Source organism: Quercus robur, chromosome 2 (genome assembly GCF_932294415.1).
Source record: "Quercus robur chromosome 2, dhQueRobu3.1, whole genome shotgun sequence".
Classification (NCBI taxonomy): domain Eukaryota; kingdom Viridiplantae; phylum Streptophyta; class Magnoliopsida; order Fagales; family Fagaceae; genus Quercus; species Quercus robur.
The window spans coordinates 67,382,919-67,406,196 of NC_065535.1; the positions used below are offsets into that span (position 1 = coordinate 67,382,919).

The window sequence follows — 23,278 nt, forward strand, 5'->3', positions numbered from 1 at the left end:
ATCTTATGAAGGAACGATTACTACCTCCTTGGAGTACATGTTAGATGAAATCCAAGCCCTTCCCATACCCCAATTGTCTTCACAACAGAATCTAACTCTAAACTATCCTATCACAAACTGGGAGATAGAATCCACTATCTTTCAATTGGGATCCCTCAAAGCCCCTGGACTTAATGGAATCCCTACTTTTTTTATCAAGACTATTGGGAAACAGTAAAGAATTACATTTCAACACTATTCATGCTTTCTTACATTCAGACTCTTTACTCAAATCCCTTAACCATACCTTTATCACCCTAGTTCCAAAAACTCCTTTTCCAAAAAATGTTAATCAGTTTAGGCCTATTAGTCTGTGCAATGGGATTTACAAGATTATTGCTAAGATCCTAGTCAATAGGCTTAAACCCTTCATGGATCATCTGATCACTCCCTATCAGAATGCTTTCATCAGAGGGAGAAACATTTTAGATAATATCCTGATTGCCTATGAAATTTTTGACCTTATGGGTAAGAAGAAAGGAAGGAAAAATTGTTTTGGTGCCTTAAAAATTGATATGAGCAAAGCATATGATAGGGTAAACTGGAAATTCTTGAAAGCTGTCCTAGTAGCTATGAATTTTAGTCCTAGATGGATTGGTTGGATAATGGAGTGTGTGTCAACTGTTGAACATACTCTGTTAGTCAATGGCAGCATAACTTAGACCTTCACTCCCTCAAAAGGGCTTAGGCAAGGGGATCCTATATCCCCCTATCTGTTTCTTATATGTGCTAATGTGTTATCCATTGCTCTTTTAAAAGCTGAACAAAACAAGGATATTTAAGGGATTAAGGTGGGAAGAAATGGTTGTTCTTTTGCTCACCTACTCTTTGCTGATAAATCCCTCCTATTCTTCAAAAAAGACAACGAGTCTCTCCTCAATTTACAGAATACCCTCCAATGGTATTGTTCCCTATCAAGGCAGAGCATTAATCTTACCAAATCAAATCTTTTCTGTTCTCCCAACATGCCTAGTGAAGAATAAAGTACCCTGGCCAGACTACTTCAAGTAAACTTGGTCCAAACCCCTAGCAAATATTTAGGCCTTGATTTCAAGCTAAAAGGGAAACGGGTTGTTGACTTTAAGTTTTTGGAGGATAAACTGCTTTCAAAGCTCCAAGGTTGGAAAGCAAGGCGGCTCTCCCAAGCAGGATGGGGCATTCTTATCAAATCTGTCCTCCAATCTATCCCTATGTACACCTTCTCCTACTTCAAAGTTCCTAATACTACCTGCAAGAATCTAGACACTATTGTTAGGAATTTCTGGTGGGGACATGACCAAGAAGTTAAAAATTGCATATGGTTTCAGTGGGACAAGCTGTGTGAAAATAGGAAGGAAGGTGGTATTGGTTTCAGGAAATTCAACCTCATGAACCAAGCAATGCTTGCAAAACAATTTTGGAGGATTAGTCATAACCCTCAATCCCTAATGGCTAGAACCTTCAAAGCCAAGTACTTCCCAAGATGCTCCATCCATGAATGTGTTCCTAAGCCTCACCACTCTTGGTTTTGGAGAAGCATAGTTAAGCAGGATAATACAAAACTAAAAGAAGGAAGATGGTGGGTGGGGAATGGATGGGATATACCATTTCAACACCCTATTTGGTTTCCATGCCCTACCCAAAACCTCCTAAATCCTAATCTGGTTTCTGGTACTGTTGCTGATCTCATTGATCACGCCGCTGGAATATGGAAAGCTGACTTGGTTAGATCTGTTTACACTGGTCCTCAATGCTCTGATATCCTAAGAATTCCTTTATCGAAGACTGGGGCTGTAGCAGACAAAGTTCTTTGGAAACACTCCTCTTCCAGGGAGTTTGCAGTCAAAAATGCATATAAAATGCTCCTTAAGGATGAGGCTTTGAAGTCCCCTGGTCACCTCAGACCTCCCCTAATTCCATGTGAGGTATGGAACCTCATTTGGAACGTGAAAGTCCCATACAAAGTCAACTTGTTTATATGGAGAATTTTGCAAGATAGCATTCCCACTTTCCTAACTTTGAAAAATAAAGGAATAGGCACAAATAGTACTTGCCCTTTGTGTAATGAAGATGATGAGTCCACATCTCATATATTCCTCCATTGTACCTTTGCTAGAGCTTGTTAGCATGGCTCTGCCCTAGCAGTCCACACCTCTAATTTAAGTAGTTTTTAAGTGTGCAAACCTAGATTAGCAACATCCTTTTAAACTTCAAATAGATGGATCAAGGAAAGATGGAGTACCTACAATCCATATTCTCTCTCCTTTGGACAATCTGGAATCACAAGAACATGGTGATACATGATGGCAAAACTCCTAACCCAATTGAAGTCATTCCAACTGCCTAAACTTTGTCTTGCAGGTACAAGGATGCTTTTAACATGAATGTAAGCCATGATAATCAACGAAGGAAAAAGCAGCCAACTTGCTAGAACATTAGAGGAGCCTAGGACTTGATTATTAAAATAGCTGGAGCCAGGAAAAGGAGACCTAAGAGAACTGCATATGCCTATAAAGCAAAAAATCTGCAAGGGATTGTCATGTTTTTAGGTAGTGTTAGTTATGGAGCACCTACATCTATTGCAACAACTAAGGAAGCTTTAGTGAAGGCTACTATTAAGGCCAAAAATCTTGGTTTCTGTAAAAAATAAATAAATTTTGTACTGTAGTAACAAAATAGTCCAACTCTATAACCAGAATTGTAATCCTAGTTGGAAGGAAAAAACAATGATCTATGATATCTTAAATCTGCAGCAACAGGGTGTGTGTTGCAAAGCCTTTTTTTTTCCCAGGCCTATACTAGGCTCTGTCTGCAATTATGCCAAGAGTGTTACTAGAGTACCTAGTTCTTGTAGCTAGATGCATCTAGCCTTGATATAGGTCTTGTATCCTTCTTTCATTGGTATCAAAAAATCAAAAAAAAAATGTAATTCATTACACATTTTCATTCTTTACTATGCATACAAAATTACATGTTAATCGAATGAAATTTTACTATTCGATCAATACACTCATGTTTTGTGAATAGCTTTAAAATACCCAAGTTTTGAAATTTATATATTTAACTAGTGAGATAGTTACTGAATTTTGATTATCTTGAAATTTGCAAGCATATTAGATTTAAAGAGAAAATGTAATGCAATAGTAGATTTATCAAAATACACATATAATAAAAAATTTATTGAGTGGTGTAATTTGATAAAAATTACAATTAGTATAATTTGAACAGGACCTAAAAAAATTTTAGATAGGATTGTAGGGGCCTTTTGTGCGTATTGTGCGTTGGGCTGGGCTGCCTCCTGCGGTAATAGGCCCGAATGTTTCTGAGTAAGGGAGCTAGGGCCGGTCCAGTTGTAACTCAACTTGGGCCAGTTTGTGCACAAACTATGCCTTGTCTGCCAGGAGTAGGCTTACGACAAGCAGAACTGTTTCAGATGAGTTACGGCAGGCAGACATAATAATAATAACCAAAACAGAGTACTCTAACTATTTAAATAAAATGGCCAAGTAATCCCTCCTTATAAAGCATGATTACAGTCGTGATAATGTCGTTTACAGAGAAAATAAAGGAGAAAGAAAACAATATGAACTAATCAAGAATGGGCATAAATCAAGTTTTAAGTTTGGTCCGCCGAAGCAAAGCCAAAGAGGGGAGAACGCCTCCTCTCAATGCAAATAATCTCCCAGGAAAAGATCCTGCTGTGGGGATTAATGGTTTTGAGGGAGTCAGACCTGAATGGTTATTGCCCAAAAGGAATCCTCGTTACATTTTGGAAGAGAACAGGATTTGAAGGGGGAGAGAGGGAAACCGACCTACTGGTGCATGCCCATTGTATTATCTCTCTTTTTTCCTCAATTTCCTTTCTTTTTTTCTCTGTTTTCTTTCTTATCTTTTTTTTTCTTCTCTTTTACTCTGTTTTTCTTTTTACTCCGTGAATACTCTGTTTTTCAATCCTCTTCTTAGGGCACAGCAAAGGTCATTTTATAGTGCCTGCCGTGGCCATTTTTTACCACTTTGCCCCTTAACCGCCTTTGTCTAGTCTGGGCCTACTTGTTGACCACTAAGTCTGTGTAACACTTACCCTTGCTAGACAAAGGCAGGTTTGTTTCATTCCTCAGTCCACCGTAGCACTCTTACCTGCCACGGCATAAATGTTTTCTCTCTCTTTCCCTCAAGGCATGCACCTAACGGTTCCCCCCTCAACCTTACCTCTTTTGGGTGGTCTGTCATCCCAGCAGGTCGTACCTCCCAAAAGGGCTTGGGCAGGAGCCGCAAAATAGATCTTTTCCCCTCTCCCCACCACCAAACCATACCCCCTTTACCTCTTACCTCTGGCCCATGGCCCCACCACGTCCCATATTGGCTGGGTATAGGCTGATGGTGCCTGGGCCTTGCGTGTGCTTTCCTTTCAGATATGTCCAAAAGTCTGTCTACTGCTCATGCATTTGCCGTGATCTGGAGACTCTCCGTCCGTGTTTTCTAACCTTTTATGTGGGCTTTTCTTTGGTTTCCTACTCCATTCAAGAGCTGGACTTTGTCTGATGATGGGCCTTAGCTTTCTTTGGCCCACTCTCGATTTTCTTTATTTCTTGCAACATTGTACTGTTATTCCTGCCGTAATAACTTAATCCTGCTAGGCCTCTTTTGGGCCAGCCGTTTATTCCTTCTCTCAGTGGCTTGTCATGGCCACTGTTTTGCTTTTACTTATGGGCTCTTATGTCCCTTTGGGCTTTCCTTTGGGCATCCACGGCCCGTTTTCTTTCTTTGGGCTTCCTCAGCCCATTTGCTAATTCCACACTCCCATGGGCTTTTTACTAACTTCATTGGGCTTCCCTGGCCCAATAACCTTATTCTCATCCTTGGGGTTCATGGGCCTGCCATAAACCCCTTACTTTCTTAGTTTGCATTACCTTGGGCCTGCGGCAGCCCTTTCTCGCTTTTCTTTCTCATACACTGCCCATGGGATGCTATTTCTTTCTTTCCGGGCTTCTTTGAGCCCACTTGCTGCCTTCAAGACCCATTTGTTTATTTGTTGGGCCTATGATCCATTATTCCTGCCGCTTGGGCCTAGTGGTTTTTTGCTATCTATTTTGTCAATTCCTTATTGCCCTTATGATTGGGCTTTCTTCCTGTCTGTCTGGGCTCTCACAAATGGCCCTTAACAAGGATATTTTGGTAAGCATTATTGAGTGATGTTTATCCAATGCCAAAATGTTAGTGTTATTGAATCCCCCTTTTTCTTTTTCTTTTTGGGGGTAAGCTGAATTTTAAACTCTTAATTATAGGAATTTTTTCAAATATACCCTATAGCTGCAAAGGTTCTTAATTGAATTCCATGTTTTAAGACTATTACGAATTAAACCTTTTTGTTTCGCTAGTTTCCAACCTAGTTTGGACTTTTTTAGGGTTTGATTTTTTTTAGTTTGGTTGGGAGGTTTAAATTGGTACGATTTTGAAAGCCTATAAATCAATTTGAAACTAATGAAACTATAGGGTCTAATTTTTAAAGCGCTCTAAAGTATATGGTTTAAAATGTATTTTGTCCTTTTTTTTCAAATAAATAAATACAAACCTAGTATCAAAGTGGTTAACAATGTAGTGGAGGTAGTTTCAGTTTGGCTATGGCTTTATCTCATTAATTTTTGATTATTTTCAATTACATTCTAATCTTAAAAAATAAACCAATGGATTTTTGACATGAAATTAATCCAATTATGGACCAATCAAAACTAATCACTCACAATCACATTGTTTTTTGCCTTTACGTGTTAGAATGCATATTAATCATTAAATATTGATGTGGCTTGATCTTTTAATAGAATGTTCTTATGTCGTTTTGATCATAGTGAACTCAATTTTATTTTAGAATGAAATTCATGTTCATTGGATGGTTCAAACAACATTTTTACTCTTGTATTCTTCAATTGCAAAACAAGGTGTCTATACAAGCGAAGCCCCTCACGGAATGGTACAAAGGTAATTTGGGAAATTTTTATTGGGTAGGGTTATTATATATAAATAATGTTGTAAACTTGTTTTCTTAGGTAATGGATTATTAGCAACTCTCTCTCTCATGGATGTAGGCAAACTATTGAACCACATAAATTCTCTAAGTTGATTTCTCACTTCTCTTTTCTTTTATCTTTACATTAAAAAGTTATTTCACCAGAAGGAATACGACCCAACAGATGAAAGAAAATTGATTAATAAGATAAACCTTAATGGTGTTCAGTTCTATTATGTCAAACTTTGCCTTTTTTTGGACAGATTTTTTTTTTTTTTTTTTTTTGAGAAGATTCCGGATGGTTCTTTGTATGTATTGGATTGCAATTTGCAAATACGAATAGTGATAGTGATAAGACAAAGAATCCTTAGAAATACTAGCAAATAGGATTAAGTATAATAAGTAAAAGCTAGTGTTTATTATACAACCTTATTACATCCACCCTTGAAATGCACTTATATCGTGACTTGAAGTCACGATTTCCAACTGTGTACTGGTATCCTGTACATGATATGGGTTATTCACTAGTATACAATAATACAAGAAGTTCATTTATTCATTATCCACTGTGTTTCTTAATAGATGCTGTACCAAGTTTGTGTAAAAGAGAGGATGAGAAGGATGGCAGCGACCGCAGTTGAAAGAATAGCCCAAGGAGTGTCAAAATAATTGCGCACAAGCATAGTACGCCATCTAGGCCACCTGCGCTTGCAAAAATTATTCAAATCCTGACGAACCTTCTGGTAATAGATTTCCTTGAGAAAAGCATTGTAGTAAAGCTTGTTGAAGAATGGAACAGCATCCTCGGGATTCAACCAGTTATCGATGATCTTATTCTCACAGAGTATGTCCACGTCCTTAGCAGTGTTGATGAGGTTGTCTATGAGCACAGCATAGGAAGTAAACCTTGGTTCACAATTTGGGAAGCATTGTTCAAAGCAGATGAGATTTCGAAAGAAGGTTTCAGTTATCTCATGAATATACAAACCAGGGATTTCCAGGACTCCATTATTAAACTTTATGTCTAGGATGCTTTTGGACTCACGCCTCTTAATTTTGACTCCAGCCTCTACAAGGCTCGTCGCAGAGGGCATGAGGAGAGTCCAATCTAAGTGGCCTCTTTCCTCTTCAGTTGGTGAAACCAACCATTTTCGAAACACATCGAGGATATGCTTGATGTCTTGGATAGGAGGGTAACCAGAACGCGGCTTTGAAACGAAAAAGTCACCAAAAAAATCTTGGGCAAGTTCAATTAGGGGCATCTTGTGTCTAGGATCCAGGGTGAAGTTGAACAAACGCTCCAAAACCATCCATGGTACTTGGTTTTCTAGCAATATCAGGTCATGAAATAGAAATTGACGCATACATGACATGGTGAAAATTGGGTCATCCTCTTCTCTAAGCTCTGTATAAAAATCCTTACGGAACAGTTCAACAATGAAGTTGTAGGGAATTTAACCAAAAATCCCAACCTGTGAGAAACAAAACAAATAGAGAAAACACATGTCAAAGAAAATAATCATACGCACAAGACAATATTTACGTGGTTCGGCAATTTGCCTACGTCCACGGAGTTGCAGGGATTTCACTATTATCAGGGAAAATACAATAGTGCACAAGAACACTCTCAAGAAACCCAAATTCCAATTACACCCTAGCACTCTCTCACATAAAAAATAAGAATAGAAGCTGACTGCCTCTCTTTTCTCTATTTTCTCTCATGCGGCTGCTCACTAGGTTAATTAGGATTTCTCTCTTTTTCATCTCACGGCTACACTACAAATATGATATATATATATATATATATATATATATATATATATATATATATTTGTCAAGGTCGGCTGCCTTTTTGGAATTGCTATTCCTTGTGAAATTCGGTCAAAAAAGGACTGACTTAAAGTGGACGTGGGCTTGTGGCAATTCAAGCCACACATGGCCCACTTCAACAAATCTCCACCTTGGCTTGAATTGATCAAGCTACACAAGCAAACTCCTCCATCAGCTCCACCTTAGCCCTTAAGGGCTCACAAGCTGCAAACATCAGCCACAATCCTCCATAACACAATCCCTCATCCCTGCAACTCATCCTCCTGTCCTCAAGCTAGAAGACCAATTGAAGCTGCGCACAGCTTCAACTTCTCAATAGTGACACCCTTAGTCAACATGTCTGCCGGGTTCTTAGATCCACAAATCTTCTCAAGCATTACCAGCTTATCTTCAACAAGGTAACGGATAAAGTGGTATTTTGTCTGTATATGCTTCGACTTTGAATGAAAAGCCGAATTCTTGGCAAGAAAGATTGCACTCTGACTGTCACTGTGTAAAATGCCCATCTCCTGCTTCTTACCCAATTCATCTAAGAAACCATGTAGCCAAATCATCTCATTTTCAGCTTCAGTTGCTGCAACATACTCAGCTTCTGTACTAGACAAAGTAACAATCTTCTGTAGATTTGAAACCCATGATATAGCTGTACCACCCAGAGTAAAAACAAACCCAGTAGTACTCTTTCTACTATCAATATCACCAGCAAAATCAGCATCTACATAACCCTGCAGTTTCAAACTTGCACCTGTGAAACAAAGACATGTATCTGATGAACCCTTCAGATATCTCAGAATCCACTTAACTGCCTCCCAATGCTGCTTTCCAGGCCTACTCATGAATCTGCTCACAACTCCCACTGCATGTGCAATGTCTGGCCTTGTACACACCATAGCATACATCAAGCTGCCAATAGCTGAGGCATAGGGCACCTTGCTCATATGGTCCCTTTCTACTTCTGTCTTCGGTGACTGTTCTTTGCTTAGTTTGAAATGACTACCCAAGGGTGTGCTCACTGGTTTAGCTTCATTCATGTTGAACCTGCTGAGAACTTTCTTCACATACTCTGACTGTGAAAGCTTCAATGTACCATTAGCCTTGTCTCTAATGATTCTCATACCAAGGATTTGCTTTGCAGCTCCCAAATCCTTCATTGCAAACTGTTTGGACAATTGCTTCTTCAGATTTTTAATCTCCTCAATGCTAGACCCTGCAATAAGCATATCATCCACATACAACAGTAATATGATGTAAGAATTGTCAAAAGACTTAACATAGCAACAGTGATCAGCTTCACATCTCTTGAACCCAATTCTATGCATAAAACTGTCAAATTTCTTGTACCACTGTCTAGGAGCTTGTTTTAGGCCATACAAGCTCTTTCTCAGTTTACAAACTAAATTCCCTTGTCCTTGAGCAATAAACCCTTCTGACTGAATCATGTAAAGGTCTTCCTCCAAGTCACCATGAAGGAATGCTGTCTTCACATCTAACTGCTCAAGATGTAAGTTTTCTGCAGCCACCATTCCCAGTACTAGTCTGATTGTTGACATCTTCACAACTGGAGAAAATATCTCTGTGTAGTCAATGCCTTCCTTCTGCTGGAACCCTTTAACAACTAATCTGGCCTTGTAACGTTTGCTACCATCATGCTCATTCTTTATTCTGTATACCCACTTGTTGTGCAAAGCCTTCTTTCCTACTGGCAATTCAGTCAGTTCCCATGTTTGATTCCCCAACAAGGAATCCATCTCATCCTTCATGGCTAACTCCCACTTGCTTGAGTTTTCATCTTGCAAGGTTTCATCATAACACTCTGGCTCACCACCATCAGTCAACAGGAGATAATTTAGAGTGGGTGAATAACGTTGTGGAGGTCTAATGTTTCTGGAAGATCTGCGGACTTCAGTTACAGGTGTACTCAGATCTACTTGTGAATTTATATTCTCCTTATCTTCTTCACCCCTTTTCTGGACAGTACCTTCAGTCAATTCATCTAAGTTGACAAACTCAGATTTCTTTTGATCTATCCCTGTAACATCTAACACTACAGTTGACCTGTCCTTGTACATAACCTGTTCATTAAATATCACATTTCTACTTCTGATGATTTTCCTGTTTTGTTCATCCCAAAACCTATAGCCAAATTTCTCATCACCATAGCCAATGAAAAAACATATTTTAGACTTTGCATCAAGTTTACTACGAGCATCAGAATCAATATGAACATAAGAAACACAACAAAAAACTTTTAAGTGTGAAAACTTTACCTCTTTACCGCTCCAAACCTCCTCAGGAAGTCTGAACTCCATGGGAACTGAAGGTCCTCGGTTTATCAGGTAAGCTGCAGTGCTAACAGCATCAGCCCAAAAAGTTTTTGGTAGTCCAGCATGCAACCTCATACTCCTAGCACGCTCATTGAGAGTTCTATTCATGCGCTCAGCCACACCATTCTGCTGTGGTGTCCCAGGAATGGTCTTCTCCATCCTAATTCCCTGTGCAGCACGATACTCACTGAACCCTCCATCTATGTACTCTCCTCTATTATCTGACCTCAAACATTTTACTTTTAAACCTGTTTCTGTCTCAACCATGGCCTTCCACTTCTTAAAAGTTTCAAATACATCTGATTTATTTTTCAGAAAATAAACCCATACCTTTCTACTTGAGTCATCAATGAACGTGATGTAATACCTTGAACCTCCAAGGGATGCAACCGGAGAAGGCCCCCACAAATCAGTGTGTACTAACTCCAATTTTTCAGCCTTCGGTGTCCTGCCAGTTTTCAAGAAGCTCACCTTTTTCTGCTTTCCTAAGATGCAACTTTCACACATGTCAAAATCAATGGACTTCAATTCTGGTAATTTTCCTTTTGACAGCAGCATCTTCATCCCTTTCTCACTCATGTGACCAAGTCTTCGGTGCCATAGGCTTGTATCAGTACTTGCATCAGCAACTGCAATTGTGTCTCTTGGACTTGAGGTCATGTACAGAGTACCAGTTTTCTTTCCACAAGCCAATACCCTAGCTCCCTTTGTAACCTTCCAAGTACCACCAACAAATAGTATTGCATGTCCTTCATCATCAAGTTGTCCAACAGAAATCAGATTCCTCCTCAGGTCAGGAATATGTCGAATCTTCTCCAGTAACCAAACAGACCCATTGGGCAACAATATTCGAACATCTCCCATACCCACAACATCCAAGGCTGAACCATCAGCCAAATACACCTTACCAAAATCACCTGCAACATAATTCTGTATGATTTCTCGGTGTGGAGTGGTATGAAACGAAACTCCTGAATCCAAGACCCAATCATCAAATGGACTGTCTACTGCAAGAAGTAATGCATCATGTACCTCTTCTGTTACAGCATTAGCAAAATCATCTTCATTCTTCTTCTTATGACTTTTGCATTGATTCCTAAAGTGACCTGTTTTCCCACAATTCCAGCATTGTACTTGTTGGGCTGATCTAGATTTACTTCTGTTCCGATTAGAATTTCTGGATTTTGATCTGCCCCGATTTGAATTTCTGTTATTACCTCTGCCTCTTGTCTCAAGGTTTAGGGCAGAACCAGATCCTGAGGATTCACCTGCATCTCTTCTACGAATCTCCTCAGCCAGAATTAAATCTCGTATATCATTGTACTTGAGTTTTTCCTTTCCTGTAGAATTGCTTACTGCCATCCTCATTGCCTCCCAACTGTTTGGCAAAGAAGCCAAAACGATCAGTGCACGGATCTCATCATCAAAGTCAATTTCTACAGACGACAATTGATTTGTGATAGTGTTAAATTCATTCAGATGTTGTGCTACTGATGCATTCTCTGCCATCTTCAGATTGAACAGTTTCTTCATCAAGTGCACTTTATTGTTTGCTGACGGCTTTTCATACATACCAGACAAAGCCTTCATCAGATCTGCTGTGGTCTTCTCCTTTACAACATTGTGTGCAACAGACCTAGACAGAGTTAACCTGATAACTCCTAGTACCTGTCTGTCAAGAAGAGCCCATTCATCAGCCTTCATAGCCTCAGGTTTTGTCCCTAAAAGAGGCAGATGCAATTTCCTCCCATAGAGATAATCTTCAATCTGCATCCTCCAATACGCGAAGTCTGTGCCATCAAACTTTTCTATTCCAGACGCCTTTCCTGCTTCCTCTGCCATTGCTCCCACTCAAACCTAATCCTAGGCTCTGATACCAGTTGTAGGGAATTTAACCAAAAATCCCAACCTGTGATAAACAAAACAAATAGAGAAAACACACGTCAAAGAAAATAATCACACGCACAAGACAATATTTACGTGGTTCGGCAATTTGCCTACGTCCACGGAGTTGCAGGGATTTCACTATTATCAGGGAAAATACAATAGTGCACAAGAACACTCTCAAGAAACCCAAATCCCAATTACACCCTAGTACTCTCTCACATAAAAAATAAGAATAGAAGCTGACTGCCTCTCTTTTCTCTATTTTCTCTCATGCGGCTGCTCACTAGGTTAATTAGGATTTCTCTCTTTTTCATCTCACGGCTACACTACAAATATGATATATATATATATATATATATATATATATATATATATATTTGTCAAGGTCGGCTGCCTTTTTGGAATTGCTATTCCTTGTGAAATTCGGTCAAAAAAGGACTGACTTAAAGTGGACGTGGGCTTGTGGCAATTCAAGCCACACATGGCCCACTTCAACAGAAGCAACCATCAATTACCAAAATTTTAACAAATTCATCTGGGGTGTAATCAATTGGTTTACCATAATAGTCACGGGCTTCTCTCTCCACATCCTTGACCGAATTGGTTAAATTTCTCAACATTTCTTCTGGAAAGGGTGATCGAGAAATAAGGCTTTGCAAATACTTAGTTTTAATTTTTTCCGTTTCTTTGAACTCTGGACGGCCATGGTGGAAAGGCCCAATAGAAAACACATCAGGGACATAAGCCTTTTCATTAAGCCTAAGGAGTATGGTTGGGGTTTTGAAGATGCAACACTAACGTGACATGAATAGATCTTGGGACTTCCTAGCTTTTATCAAAGATTCCAAACCTTCAATATAAATTGCTGCATTATCTGAAGTCTTCACAGCCATATTTCGGTTCTGTTTCCTGTTCCTTTTTTGCCTCCTTAAACTGCTTCTTCAGGAATGACCAAAAAAAAAGGGAAGCAAAAAGCAACACAGCAGTGTAGTTTTAGGCCCAATTCCTTTCAAGTAGAAGTTGACAGATAAATGTATGAAACTGTTTGAGAATACCCAAGCACAATAACAAGATTCTTCTCTTCTCACATAAATGGTAGATCTCATCACAATTTTGATTAATAGATCTTGTTTTATGTGAGACAAGAGCGGCACTGCATACTCTTTAGGTGGGGTTCATTTGAAGCCTCTTCCTTGAAAAAAAAAATTATATTACTAGTTTATTTATTTGTATATAAAATATTTTTTACTAGTTTATTTAAAATATTTTTATAAAAACAATGAAAATAGATAATGACAATTATATAAAATTTAAAATGTTATACAAACTTAACAAAATAAAATAGTCAGACAGTTGATAATAAACTATCATTTAACTATTTCAAAATATAAAAACTTGTAGAAAAAATTGTAAAACTTCATATATTTGCATTTGTCCTTATTTTTTTTTGTCGATAACTCAATATATTCAAATTCTCTTTTTATTAAATTTGAGTTTCTTAATAACCTCCTAAAAAAATTGTTGGAGTTGCCATTGATGTAAGAGGACTGAGGAGGGAATATTAATTCTAAATAAGGGATAATTGCAGTTAACCCACCTATGGTTTGGCCGGTTTTAACTAAGCCTACCCGTAGTTTAAAAAGTATCACTTAACTCACCTAAGATGTCCTCCGTTAGACATCCGCAACCCACCTCACCATTTTCCATTAGAAAAATAGGGGTAAAAATGTCTTTTCAATAATATTTTATGTCCCTCTCCTCCATCTACTCTTTTGAATCCAGAGCTCCAAAAAAAAAAAAAAAACCATTTATACTAAAAATCTCAAGATCAAAATTTTGCAAATTCATCCATTAATATGAAGAATCCCCTAGCACAAGTTAGTTTTGAAATTTTGTGCTTCTGGGTTTCCATTTTTGAATTCAAATGTATGAAAAAAGGGCAAAGATAAAGAAACTTCTACAAATGATGCTGCTAAAACTATGAAAATCTTTTACAAATGTATGAACAAAGGGCAGCAAACAAATGTTTTGGGTGGGTATTGGGTAGTCACGGCATTGGTGTGGGTTTGTGTGTCCTCAGTTGTGATTGTTTAGGAAGGAAAAAAAAAAACAAATTAGGAAAAAAATACACCAAAGAGATGTTTTGAAGCTTTCAATCTATCAAAACATAACCCAAAACTAAAGCAACCCCACCTTACATTTTTTTATGTGTTTTTTGTCTACCAAGAGGCTTTCTTAATACCAGCAAGAGCTCCTTTGCAAAGCACTACGACCCGCAGACCCAATCTCCACCACTAACCCCCATCCACACCACCAACCAAGCACTACAACCCATAAACCCAAATAAAAAACCACATCTCATCAAATACACCCCAAAAATCCAAATCCAAATACAAAGAAACAACCACCCTTTCCAAAAACCAACCATCAGAAAACCCAAGAGTTCCAATTCATCACCATGAACAAATCGAGACAAAATAAAAGAACACACAACCACAGAACCACTTGGAGAACGACTGCAATGAATAGGGACCTAGTGAACTTGAACTTAGTCAAGCAATCGAAGTAAAGAGAGAAAGGGATAATGAGTTTGGGGATTTTTAGGGATTCTGAGATAGAGAGAGGGAGAGAGCTCGTTCTTCTTTTTGGGGGTTTTATTTGGGTTCTAATTTTGGCTTAAATAGTAAAGGGAATTTTCTGACAAAAAGGGCAAAGATGGGTAACGGGTGTCTAACAGAAGCACCTCAGGTGGGTTAAGTGATAAGTTTTAAACCACAAGTGAGCTTTGTTAAAATGGGTCATACCACAAGTGGGTTAAGTGCAATTTCCCCACTAATAATTACTCAAAATTGTTTAACAAAAAAAAGAGGTGTGTGTAACACTGACACATAGAATGTTTTCTGAACTCTTGGAGCCAGCAGCATAGGGTCTGTTTTGCCCCTCATTTTGAAAGTGAAAATTGCTTTGAAATTTTGAAAAAATAATGGCAATAGTACTTATAATTTTCAAAATTCAAATGCAAGGCAAAATTGGTTAGCATTAAATTATATACCAGATAAGAGTGCAACTATTGCAGGCTTCACCACTCTTTATGCTGCCTTTATTGTCCTACAAACAAGAGAAGTTGATATAGACCCATCATGAAAACTAAATTCAAATAATGAGAAGGTATTTCAGATAAGTTCTACATAATTAGAGCCCATACTTTGGTCAACCAAAAATGGTGGAAACAGAATAGAAAAAGAAAATAAGAGGGCAACTCTTACTGAGCAAGGCGATTCTTTCTTGAGCAATTTCTTTAGAGAAGTTCACTCGACTTACCCGTGGCAAATGCCAGTGTTTATATAGTGCAAAAAGCACCAAAAATAAAAAGGTTAATTCCTACGATACTCTATTCCTTGATTCGTAGATTTAAACTACACTTAAAAAAATTAATTAATTAAATAAATTTAAAAATATATATATATTCATTAGAAGTGCGTTTTCAACTAGAAATGGTAATGCTAGAATAATAACTCTCCAACTTAAAGTATAAGGATCGGTTCAGATTAAACAATATAATTCTTTCGATGTGTTGCAACACTCAATAATTTATTTTTTTTTTTAGAAACAACAGTCAATAACATGAGAAAGATATTTTGATAGATTTATTTATTGGGAAATTAAGGGATTACATTATCTCCTCAAGGCTCAAACCTTCAGGTTTTTCTTATTATAATATATATATATATATATATATATATATATATGGAAAAAAAAATTTGTGTTTGTGAATTTGGATGTCAAGGACATTAAATTAAGGCCAAACTTTGGCTACAAACTTGGTTATAACAAATGGTTATAACTTCCACTAAAAAAATTAACATGTGTATATATTTTGAAATTTTAACCGTTGGATTTCAAGCTCTTTATGTTTTTAACACACTTGTCAAATTTTGTGCTAATCGGATGTTATTTACTATTCGATCAATAATTTTTATTTTTTATGCATAATTTTAGATTATAAAAAATTAAAATTTAAACATTTTATTAATGAAATAACTATTAATCATTGATCTTTTGGAATTTTGTAAATATGAAGGATATAAGAAGAAAATAAAATCCAATAATGAATTTATCAAAACTCACATTTAATGAAAAAGATATTGGTTGGAGTTGTAGCTATTGGCTACAAACTAAGTTTGTAACTAAATTTTGTCATTTAATTAATATGAAATGTGACATAGATTTGAAGTATAAATCCTACTATGAGATTATAAGTATCAATTGATTCTATACTATTACCACAAAATTAAGTGTAACTTGGACATGACTTATATTGAAAAAAAAAAAAAAAAAAAAAAAGGAAATGACAACTTACCCACCTATAGTTTAACTAAAATTTAAATTGCCTACCTGTGATTTAAAACTTGAAACTTTACCCACCTAAGGTTAACTTTTGTTAAAAAAGGGGGCTAAATACAATTTTGCTTCACTTTTATATCTCTCCCCTCCAAAAACACAAAAAACATAAAAATACAATATCAAATAATATCATAAAGAATCTTGCAAAACACTCGCATCATGGGTTTTCAAATTACAAATAAGCAACTTAAATTTTGATCAAACATCTGGTGTGTGAAGTGTCAAATTTCAAAACCACAGGTAAGCAACTTAAATTTTTTTTTCCTTTCTTTTTCTTTTTCTTTTTTTGAGAATTAAGCAACTTAAATTTCGATTAAACCCCAAGTGGATAAGTTATAATTTGTCCAAAATAAAAAATAAAAAAAATAAAAAAATAAAAAAACATTCTATAATTCTCTTTACACAAACACTCTTAAGTATGATTTTAGTTTCTAAAAATCTCTATCTAGTATTCCATTTTATATCTAAAGAACCATTTGATAGATTTGCTTTAACTTAACGCAAAGAAAATAAAAATTCCATTCTTTCAACTTGACATGTACTAATGCTAAGTATCCATACCATGGACCAAAGTTTTGTAAAGTGAATATGCTTCTAAGAAAGCTTGCCCGCTTATTAAATATGCCTCAGTGCTGGTGCCAGTTTTCATGTTTAAAAGGAGTTTTGGAGGTTGACATTAAATTCAATTATGACAGATCAAAATTTATTGAGACAGACTTAAGTTATACTTATATCTAATGAAACTCTTTACAAATATATCATTCAAAAAAAAATTATTAGATTAATATTTTAAAAATCTCATCATTAAAATACACATTTTTATTATTTATTGTGCACACAAGATTTCATGTTAATTAAATGAAATTTTACTATTCAATCAATAAACTCATGTTTAGTGAATAACTCTAAAATATACAAAAATTTTAAATTTAATCATTTAATTAACAATATAGCTATTTATTTCTAATTATCTTGAAATTTTGAAAGCATAGAGGTTAGAGGATATAAAGAGAAAATGTAATACAATAGTGAATTTGTCAAAATACAATCCAATAAAAAATTTGTTGAGTGGTGTAACATTATAGACAAGATATTTGGTAACCATTTTCAAGTGATGTTTATTAAGTGACACAGTATTAGGAGTCTTTTGGCTTAATATTGTTAAATTCGAAGTTAATTTGTGCTATAGGTACTGTTCCAACTTATTTAGGAATTTGAGGAAAGAGAGTGAATTTCGGCAATACCGTTGCCGAAATTCAACAAAAGTAGGAGAGAGAAATTTTTGATTTTCGGCAACACCATCACCGAAATTCCTTCTGCACATTTCAATTTTTTTTTTTTTTTAAGAAATGATATGTGCACACAATTTTTACAATAATTTTACAACATTTTCACAACAAATCACAGGTAATTAGTTATTATTAGTTAACATTTGAATTTAACACTGAGATTACTTTTTTAATCCAACAATAACAACCTGCCACTTAAAATTTGTTGTAAAAATATTGTAAAAATTGTGTGCACATATCATTTCTTAAAAAAAAAAAAAAAAAAAAAAAAAAAAAAGTGAAATGTGGCAATGGCATTGCCGAAATAGGAGGGAAAAATTTCCAATATCGGCTACAAGGCAAGCCCTTGGCCTGAGGTGAGGTGAAAATCCCCAAAGCGGACAAAATATTGTGTTCCCACAAAAAGGCGCTTTTCAGGGGACGAGCCCCGTCGGAGTATTGTCCGCTCTGGGGGGATTTTCGGGATTTTCACCTCAGGCGCTATTGGCCGATATTGGCTTGACACCCTTGACTCCCCACACGGTTTTGTTACCCTCGAGGGGCACGCCTCTACCACTACAACACATGTGTTGTAGTGGTACCCTATTGCCTTGAGCACAAGCTTATAAGGTATAGGGGGAGCGCTTCTCTAAGCGATGTGGGACTCTTGCACAATGAGCATGCCCACACTCACTAAGAGGACAAAGCCGTGCGGGTGTCAAGCCAAAAATCCAATATCGGCTACAAGGCAAGCCCTTGGCCTGAGGTGAGGTGAAAATCCCCAAAGCGGACAAAATATTGTGTTCCCACAAAAAGGCGCTTTTCAGGGGACGAGCCCCGTCGGAGTATTGTCCGCTCTGGGGGGATTTTCGGGATTTTCACCTCAGGTGCTATTGGCCGATATTGGCTTGACACCCTTGACTCCCCGCACGGTTTTGTTACCCTCGAGGGGCACGCCTCTACCACTACAACACATGTGTTGTAGTGGTACCCTATTGCCTTGAGCACAAGCTTATAAGGCATAGGGGGAGCGCTTCTCTAAGCGATGTGGGACTCTTGCACAATGAGCATGCCCACACTCACTAAGAGGACAAAGCCGTGCGGGTGTCAAGCCAAAAATCCAATATCGGCTACAAGGCAAGCCCTTGGCCTGAGGTGAGGTGAAAATCCCCAAAGCGGACAAAATATTGTGTTCCCACACTTAGTAACAAAGGTGTTTTTTTAATTTAGAAGAAAATAGAAGTGAACTTATTATTAAATTAAACTGGCTTTGTCAGCCTAAAGTACAAAAAAAAAAGCTATGGTGGAACATCCACCATCCAAACTAAAAAGTTTGAGACATTAACAACATGTTGAGCCAGACCATAGGCAAATTTGTTACCTTCTCTCCTAGTATGAGAGTAACGTAATTAAGGTGTTAATAACTTAGTGAAGGTAGTATCGATTTGTCTATGAGATATATTTAGAGGTCTTAATAATAAAGGTTTTTCTTTTTTTCTTTTTTTTGAGAGAATTTCAATATATGGCATCCAGTCCTAAAGATGGCCTTTTATCATTAGACTAAGACACCAATCAGTTTTTGGTATAGGCGGGGATTGAACCACAAATCTCTTATTCAACCATCATAGATTTTACCAGTTGCGCTAACTAGAACCCACTAATAAATGTTTTTCTTATCATGTGGTTACCACGATATATAATATGCCAATCAAAGCTATTTCTATCAATTTTCAAAAACTCTCACCAATCATTAATTCTAGTAAAATCACTACCAACCACTACCATAAACCTTAATGAAAAACCATCCCACTCCAAACCCCTCCCTATCCTCCTTTAAAAATATCTAAACATAGTTCTTTTCACCATCCCCTTCTCTTCCCTCTCCTCCCTTCTTCTCCCACTCCATTCAAACAATTTGCTAATTATTAAAAACTAAATTCGCATGGGAAAATACCAAAAGATTTATAGTTCAACCAACATTTTTTTTTATAATAAAGACATTTAAAATTCAAATATTTTTACCCCAAAATACTATTAAATTATAAAAGAATTGAACTAGTGCGAATCACAAAATATTTACCAAACTTTTAGCCAAAAGCATCTAAAGGCCCAATGGGCTAGTTCTTAGAAACTTATTTAGCAATCAAATTCAAAAAGCCCAATAGTACTAAAAGAGATTGCATAAACCACATATTTGAATTTTCACTCATCGTAAACTACAATGTAAACAATTTAGGACTTCCCGCAGCCCAGGCCCACCCACGTTTCTCTCACTAAACTCTCTCACAAAGTACGACAGTGGTATAAACGTAGTTTCGCGGCAACACAAATGGCAATTTCCAAATCCCCCATTTCTCCACACACACACACACACACACACATTCTCTCTAAAACCTCACATTCATTTCCAAAGCAGCCCCTCTTTCATCAGTCTCTGCTTTATTTTCTTCTCTCTCTACAAAACAAAAAAAACTAAAACCCTTTGCACTTTCCACGCTGCCGCCATGTCCGTTCTCAGCCAGCTGCGCTCCCTCGCGCCGCGGCGCATCGGGCTCCTCTCGACCCGAGCCTACGGATCGGCGGCTCAGCTCCAGTACGACTACAGCGAAGAGGAGGACTCCGAGGACGAGGGAGCGCCACGTCAACTTGGGATGGCTGAGTCCGAAGGTTGGGGGTGGGTCCCAGAGAGAGGGGTGCAGTGGGTCCTCATGGGAGACCGTGGAATCAAGCGACACGTGTACGGCGAGAGGCTCTCGAAGCTTCTCGAAGTTCCTCACATTTCCATGGGCACCTTGGTCCGCCAAGAGCTCCACCCTCGCTCTTCTCTCTACAAACAGGTCAGCTCAGGTTTTTCCAAGTTTTTTGGAAATGGGTGTTTAAGGTTGTGTTTGGATGGGAGCTGAATAATGTGTTTTTTTGTATTTACTATAAAATGTGGGGTTTGGCTTTTCTTTTTGTTTTTTGAAAAATTTAGGGGATATTTGTTACTTCATTTTAAACAAATGTTTTCTATTTTTAATCATCATTACACGTATTTTTACGTAATATTTTCCATATACGTATCTTAAGAAAACTAAAAATTATTATTTAAAGACACTACCAAACAGCCCTTAATATTGTTTGAGTTTAATTTGAGGTTACCATTGGTGATGATTACTTTATAAAACATTGTTGTTGTTTTTTTTTTTTGCCAAGTCGAATGGGCATGTTAATGGGATTTAAGTTTAACCAGTTTGTTTTTAGCTGAGAATTTAATTTTTGTTCCGATTAGTGATGAAAATACATGAAAGATTCAAACTTCAAAACGTGTGCTTGAGCCTTTGTTTGTATTTGAGTTTTGAATTTATGTGATTCGTGTAAGTTTTGGGTGCGTCAAGATGAGAAATTTGGTGTGCTTGAAATTGATTGGGCATGGCATGGTAGTAATTTTGTTCTCTGTATTTTTGCAATTTCAGATTGCAAATGCAGTGAATGAAGGGAAGCTTGTTCCGGAGGAGATAATTTTTGCCCTGTTGTCGAAAAGGCTCGAAGAAGGTTACTGCAGAGGCGAAACGGGGTTCATTTTGGATGGGATTCCTCGAACAAGGATGCAAGCTGTAAGTTTAGTTTTCATTGATTCGGGTTACTTGTGAACTGTTTGCATTCTAGTTATTACACTTTTTACTCTCAAATGATTGATTTCTTACGTGTTTTTTTGAATGCTGCAATTTATTTCTTTTTCAGGAGATTCTTGACCAAATCGCTGATATCGATTTAGTGGTGAATTTCAAATGCACAGAAGACAGCTTGTTGAAAAAAAATCTACGAGCTGGAAACTTTTCTCATCATCGTGATCATCTAAGCATGAGCAATTATCCTGGGTGTAATCTAAATCTGCAGTCACAGGACAAACAATTAGATTCCTCTTCTGCTGATTCAGGAGCTACCTGGAAGGAAAAGTTCCATCTATATTCAGAGGAGGTATCACCTTCTTCTTCTTCTTTTCTTTTTTTTTTTTTTTTGGAATCATAATTTTTGCCATTAAGGTATATAGTCAACCCCACAAAATTTTGGGACTGGTTATTGTATATACCAATATGGTATAGTTTGATGATTTTAACTTGATTCTGTTTATAATTCTCCATCTCATGCCTAGAAAGAAGTGAAAGATGGTCACGGTCACTGATTGGATAATTATTTTTTGTGCTGTTCAGAGCAAGCCATTGGAAGATTACTATAGGAAGCAGAAGAAACTTCTTGATTTTCATGTGGCAGCTGCACCTGGAGAAACCTGGCAAGGGCTGTTGGCTGCATTACAGCTCCAGCATATCAATGCTGTTAGTTCTTCACCAAAGTTGACCGCTTGATTTGTTTTCATCGGGTCTTTGGCTGCCCTCCTATCCATTTTGTTATATTAGTATATATGAATGAGAGAGAACCACAGAGAGTATTGAAGCACTTTCGGATGCAAATATTCCGATTCAGTTTTGAATTTTTGACGTTTTGAGTCTTTTTTTACCTACCTAGTGTTCATGCAATGTTTGTAAGTGTGATGTAGTTCCGGTGAGAGATGAAAAGCAGAGAAGAATATTGGCATGTATGACCGTTATTTATATACTTATTAAAAATATTCTTTTTTCGTTATCTGCTTTGTTAAACTTTGCTTATTGTTATCTTAAATTCTGACTGCAATATATCATTCTTTCTTTTTAATCCATGGTATGAGTTTAATTTCGTGGTTTTTCCTTGTCTTTCCCTTCTTTACATCTGAACTGATGATAAATATTTTGCAGTTTGTTGGCTTAAAGATAGAGAATGCTTACAATTTACAAAGACTAAAAATGTGTGAGTGCATCTGTGTCTAAGCCAAAATTCTTAACGGCTATGTATTGTATACTAGGACAATTTATATGCCAAATTGACCTTCTCAGCTGACTTAAATTAGTAAGATACTTAGAAGGTTTAGTAAAACTAGAAACTTAAAAGGTTTAGTAAAAGTAGAAACAAAAAATGAAGGGGGAATCAGACTTAATAGTCAAGAGATATTAAAGAGCAACCAATTTTGATATCTAATTCATAAAGATGGAGAGATTGAAGAGAATTTTGATATCTAATTCATAAAGATGGAAAGATTGAAGAGGATGTGAATCATAAAATAAGAGCAAGGTAAATGAAGTAGAAAAGTGCATCATGAGTATTGTGCAATCATAGAATACCTCTTAAGTCTCTTAAGTTAAAGGAAAAAATTCGTAAGACTATTATACACCATCTATGTTTTATGGTATTGAATGTTGGGCTCTTAAAAAGTAACATATTCATAAATTGAGTATAGCTGAAATAAGAATATACATGGAAAGATATGATTCAAGTTGAGGAAATTTGCTTAAAGATGAGGGTAGCTCCTATCTATGAAAAGAAAAGGAAGAGTCTTTAAGATGGTTTGGTCATATTCAATAGAGAGCAACTAATGCACAAATAAAAAAGAGTGAGTTGATTTAAGTTGAGGGAATGAAAAAAATGTAAAGAAAGACATAAATGATATTAGTAGAAGTAATAAAAAGTAT

General features: G+C 36.8%; 1 protein-coding gene and 1 pseudogene across 1 annotated transcript; one reads left to right on the top strand and one right to left on the bottom strand.

The window, feature by feature from the left end:
* Window positions 1–6,471: 6,471 nt before the first annotated feature.
* On the bottom strand, window positions 6,472–13,212 carry LOC126714644 (UPF0481 protein At3g47200-like; annotated as a pseudogene).
* Window positions 13,213–20,113: 6,901 nt separating this feature from the next.
* On the top strand, window positions 20,114–22,358 carry LOC126714645 (probable adenylate kinase 7, mitochondrial). Its single transcript, XM_050414875.1, has 4 exons — window positions 20,114–20,572; window positions 21,191–21,331; window positions 21,459–21,695; window positions 21,929–22,358. The coding sequence occupies exons 1-4, from the start codon at window positions 20,240–20,242 to the stop codon at window positions 22,079–22,081; spliced, it is 864 nt and encodes a 287-aa protein (XP_050270832.1). The 5' UTR covers window positions 20,114–20,239; the 3' UTR covers window positions 22,082–22,358.
* The last annotated feature ends 920 nt before the right edge of the window (window positions 22,359–23,278 follow it).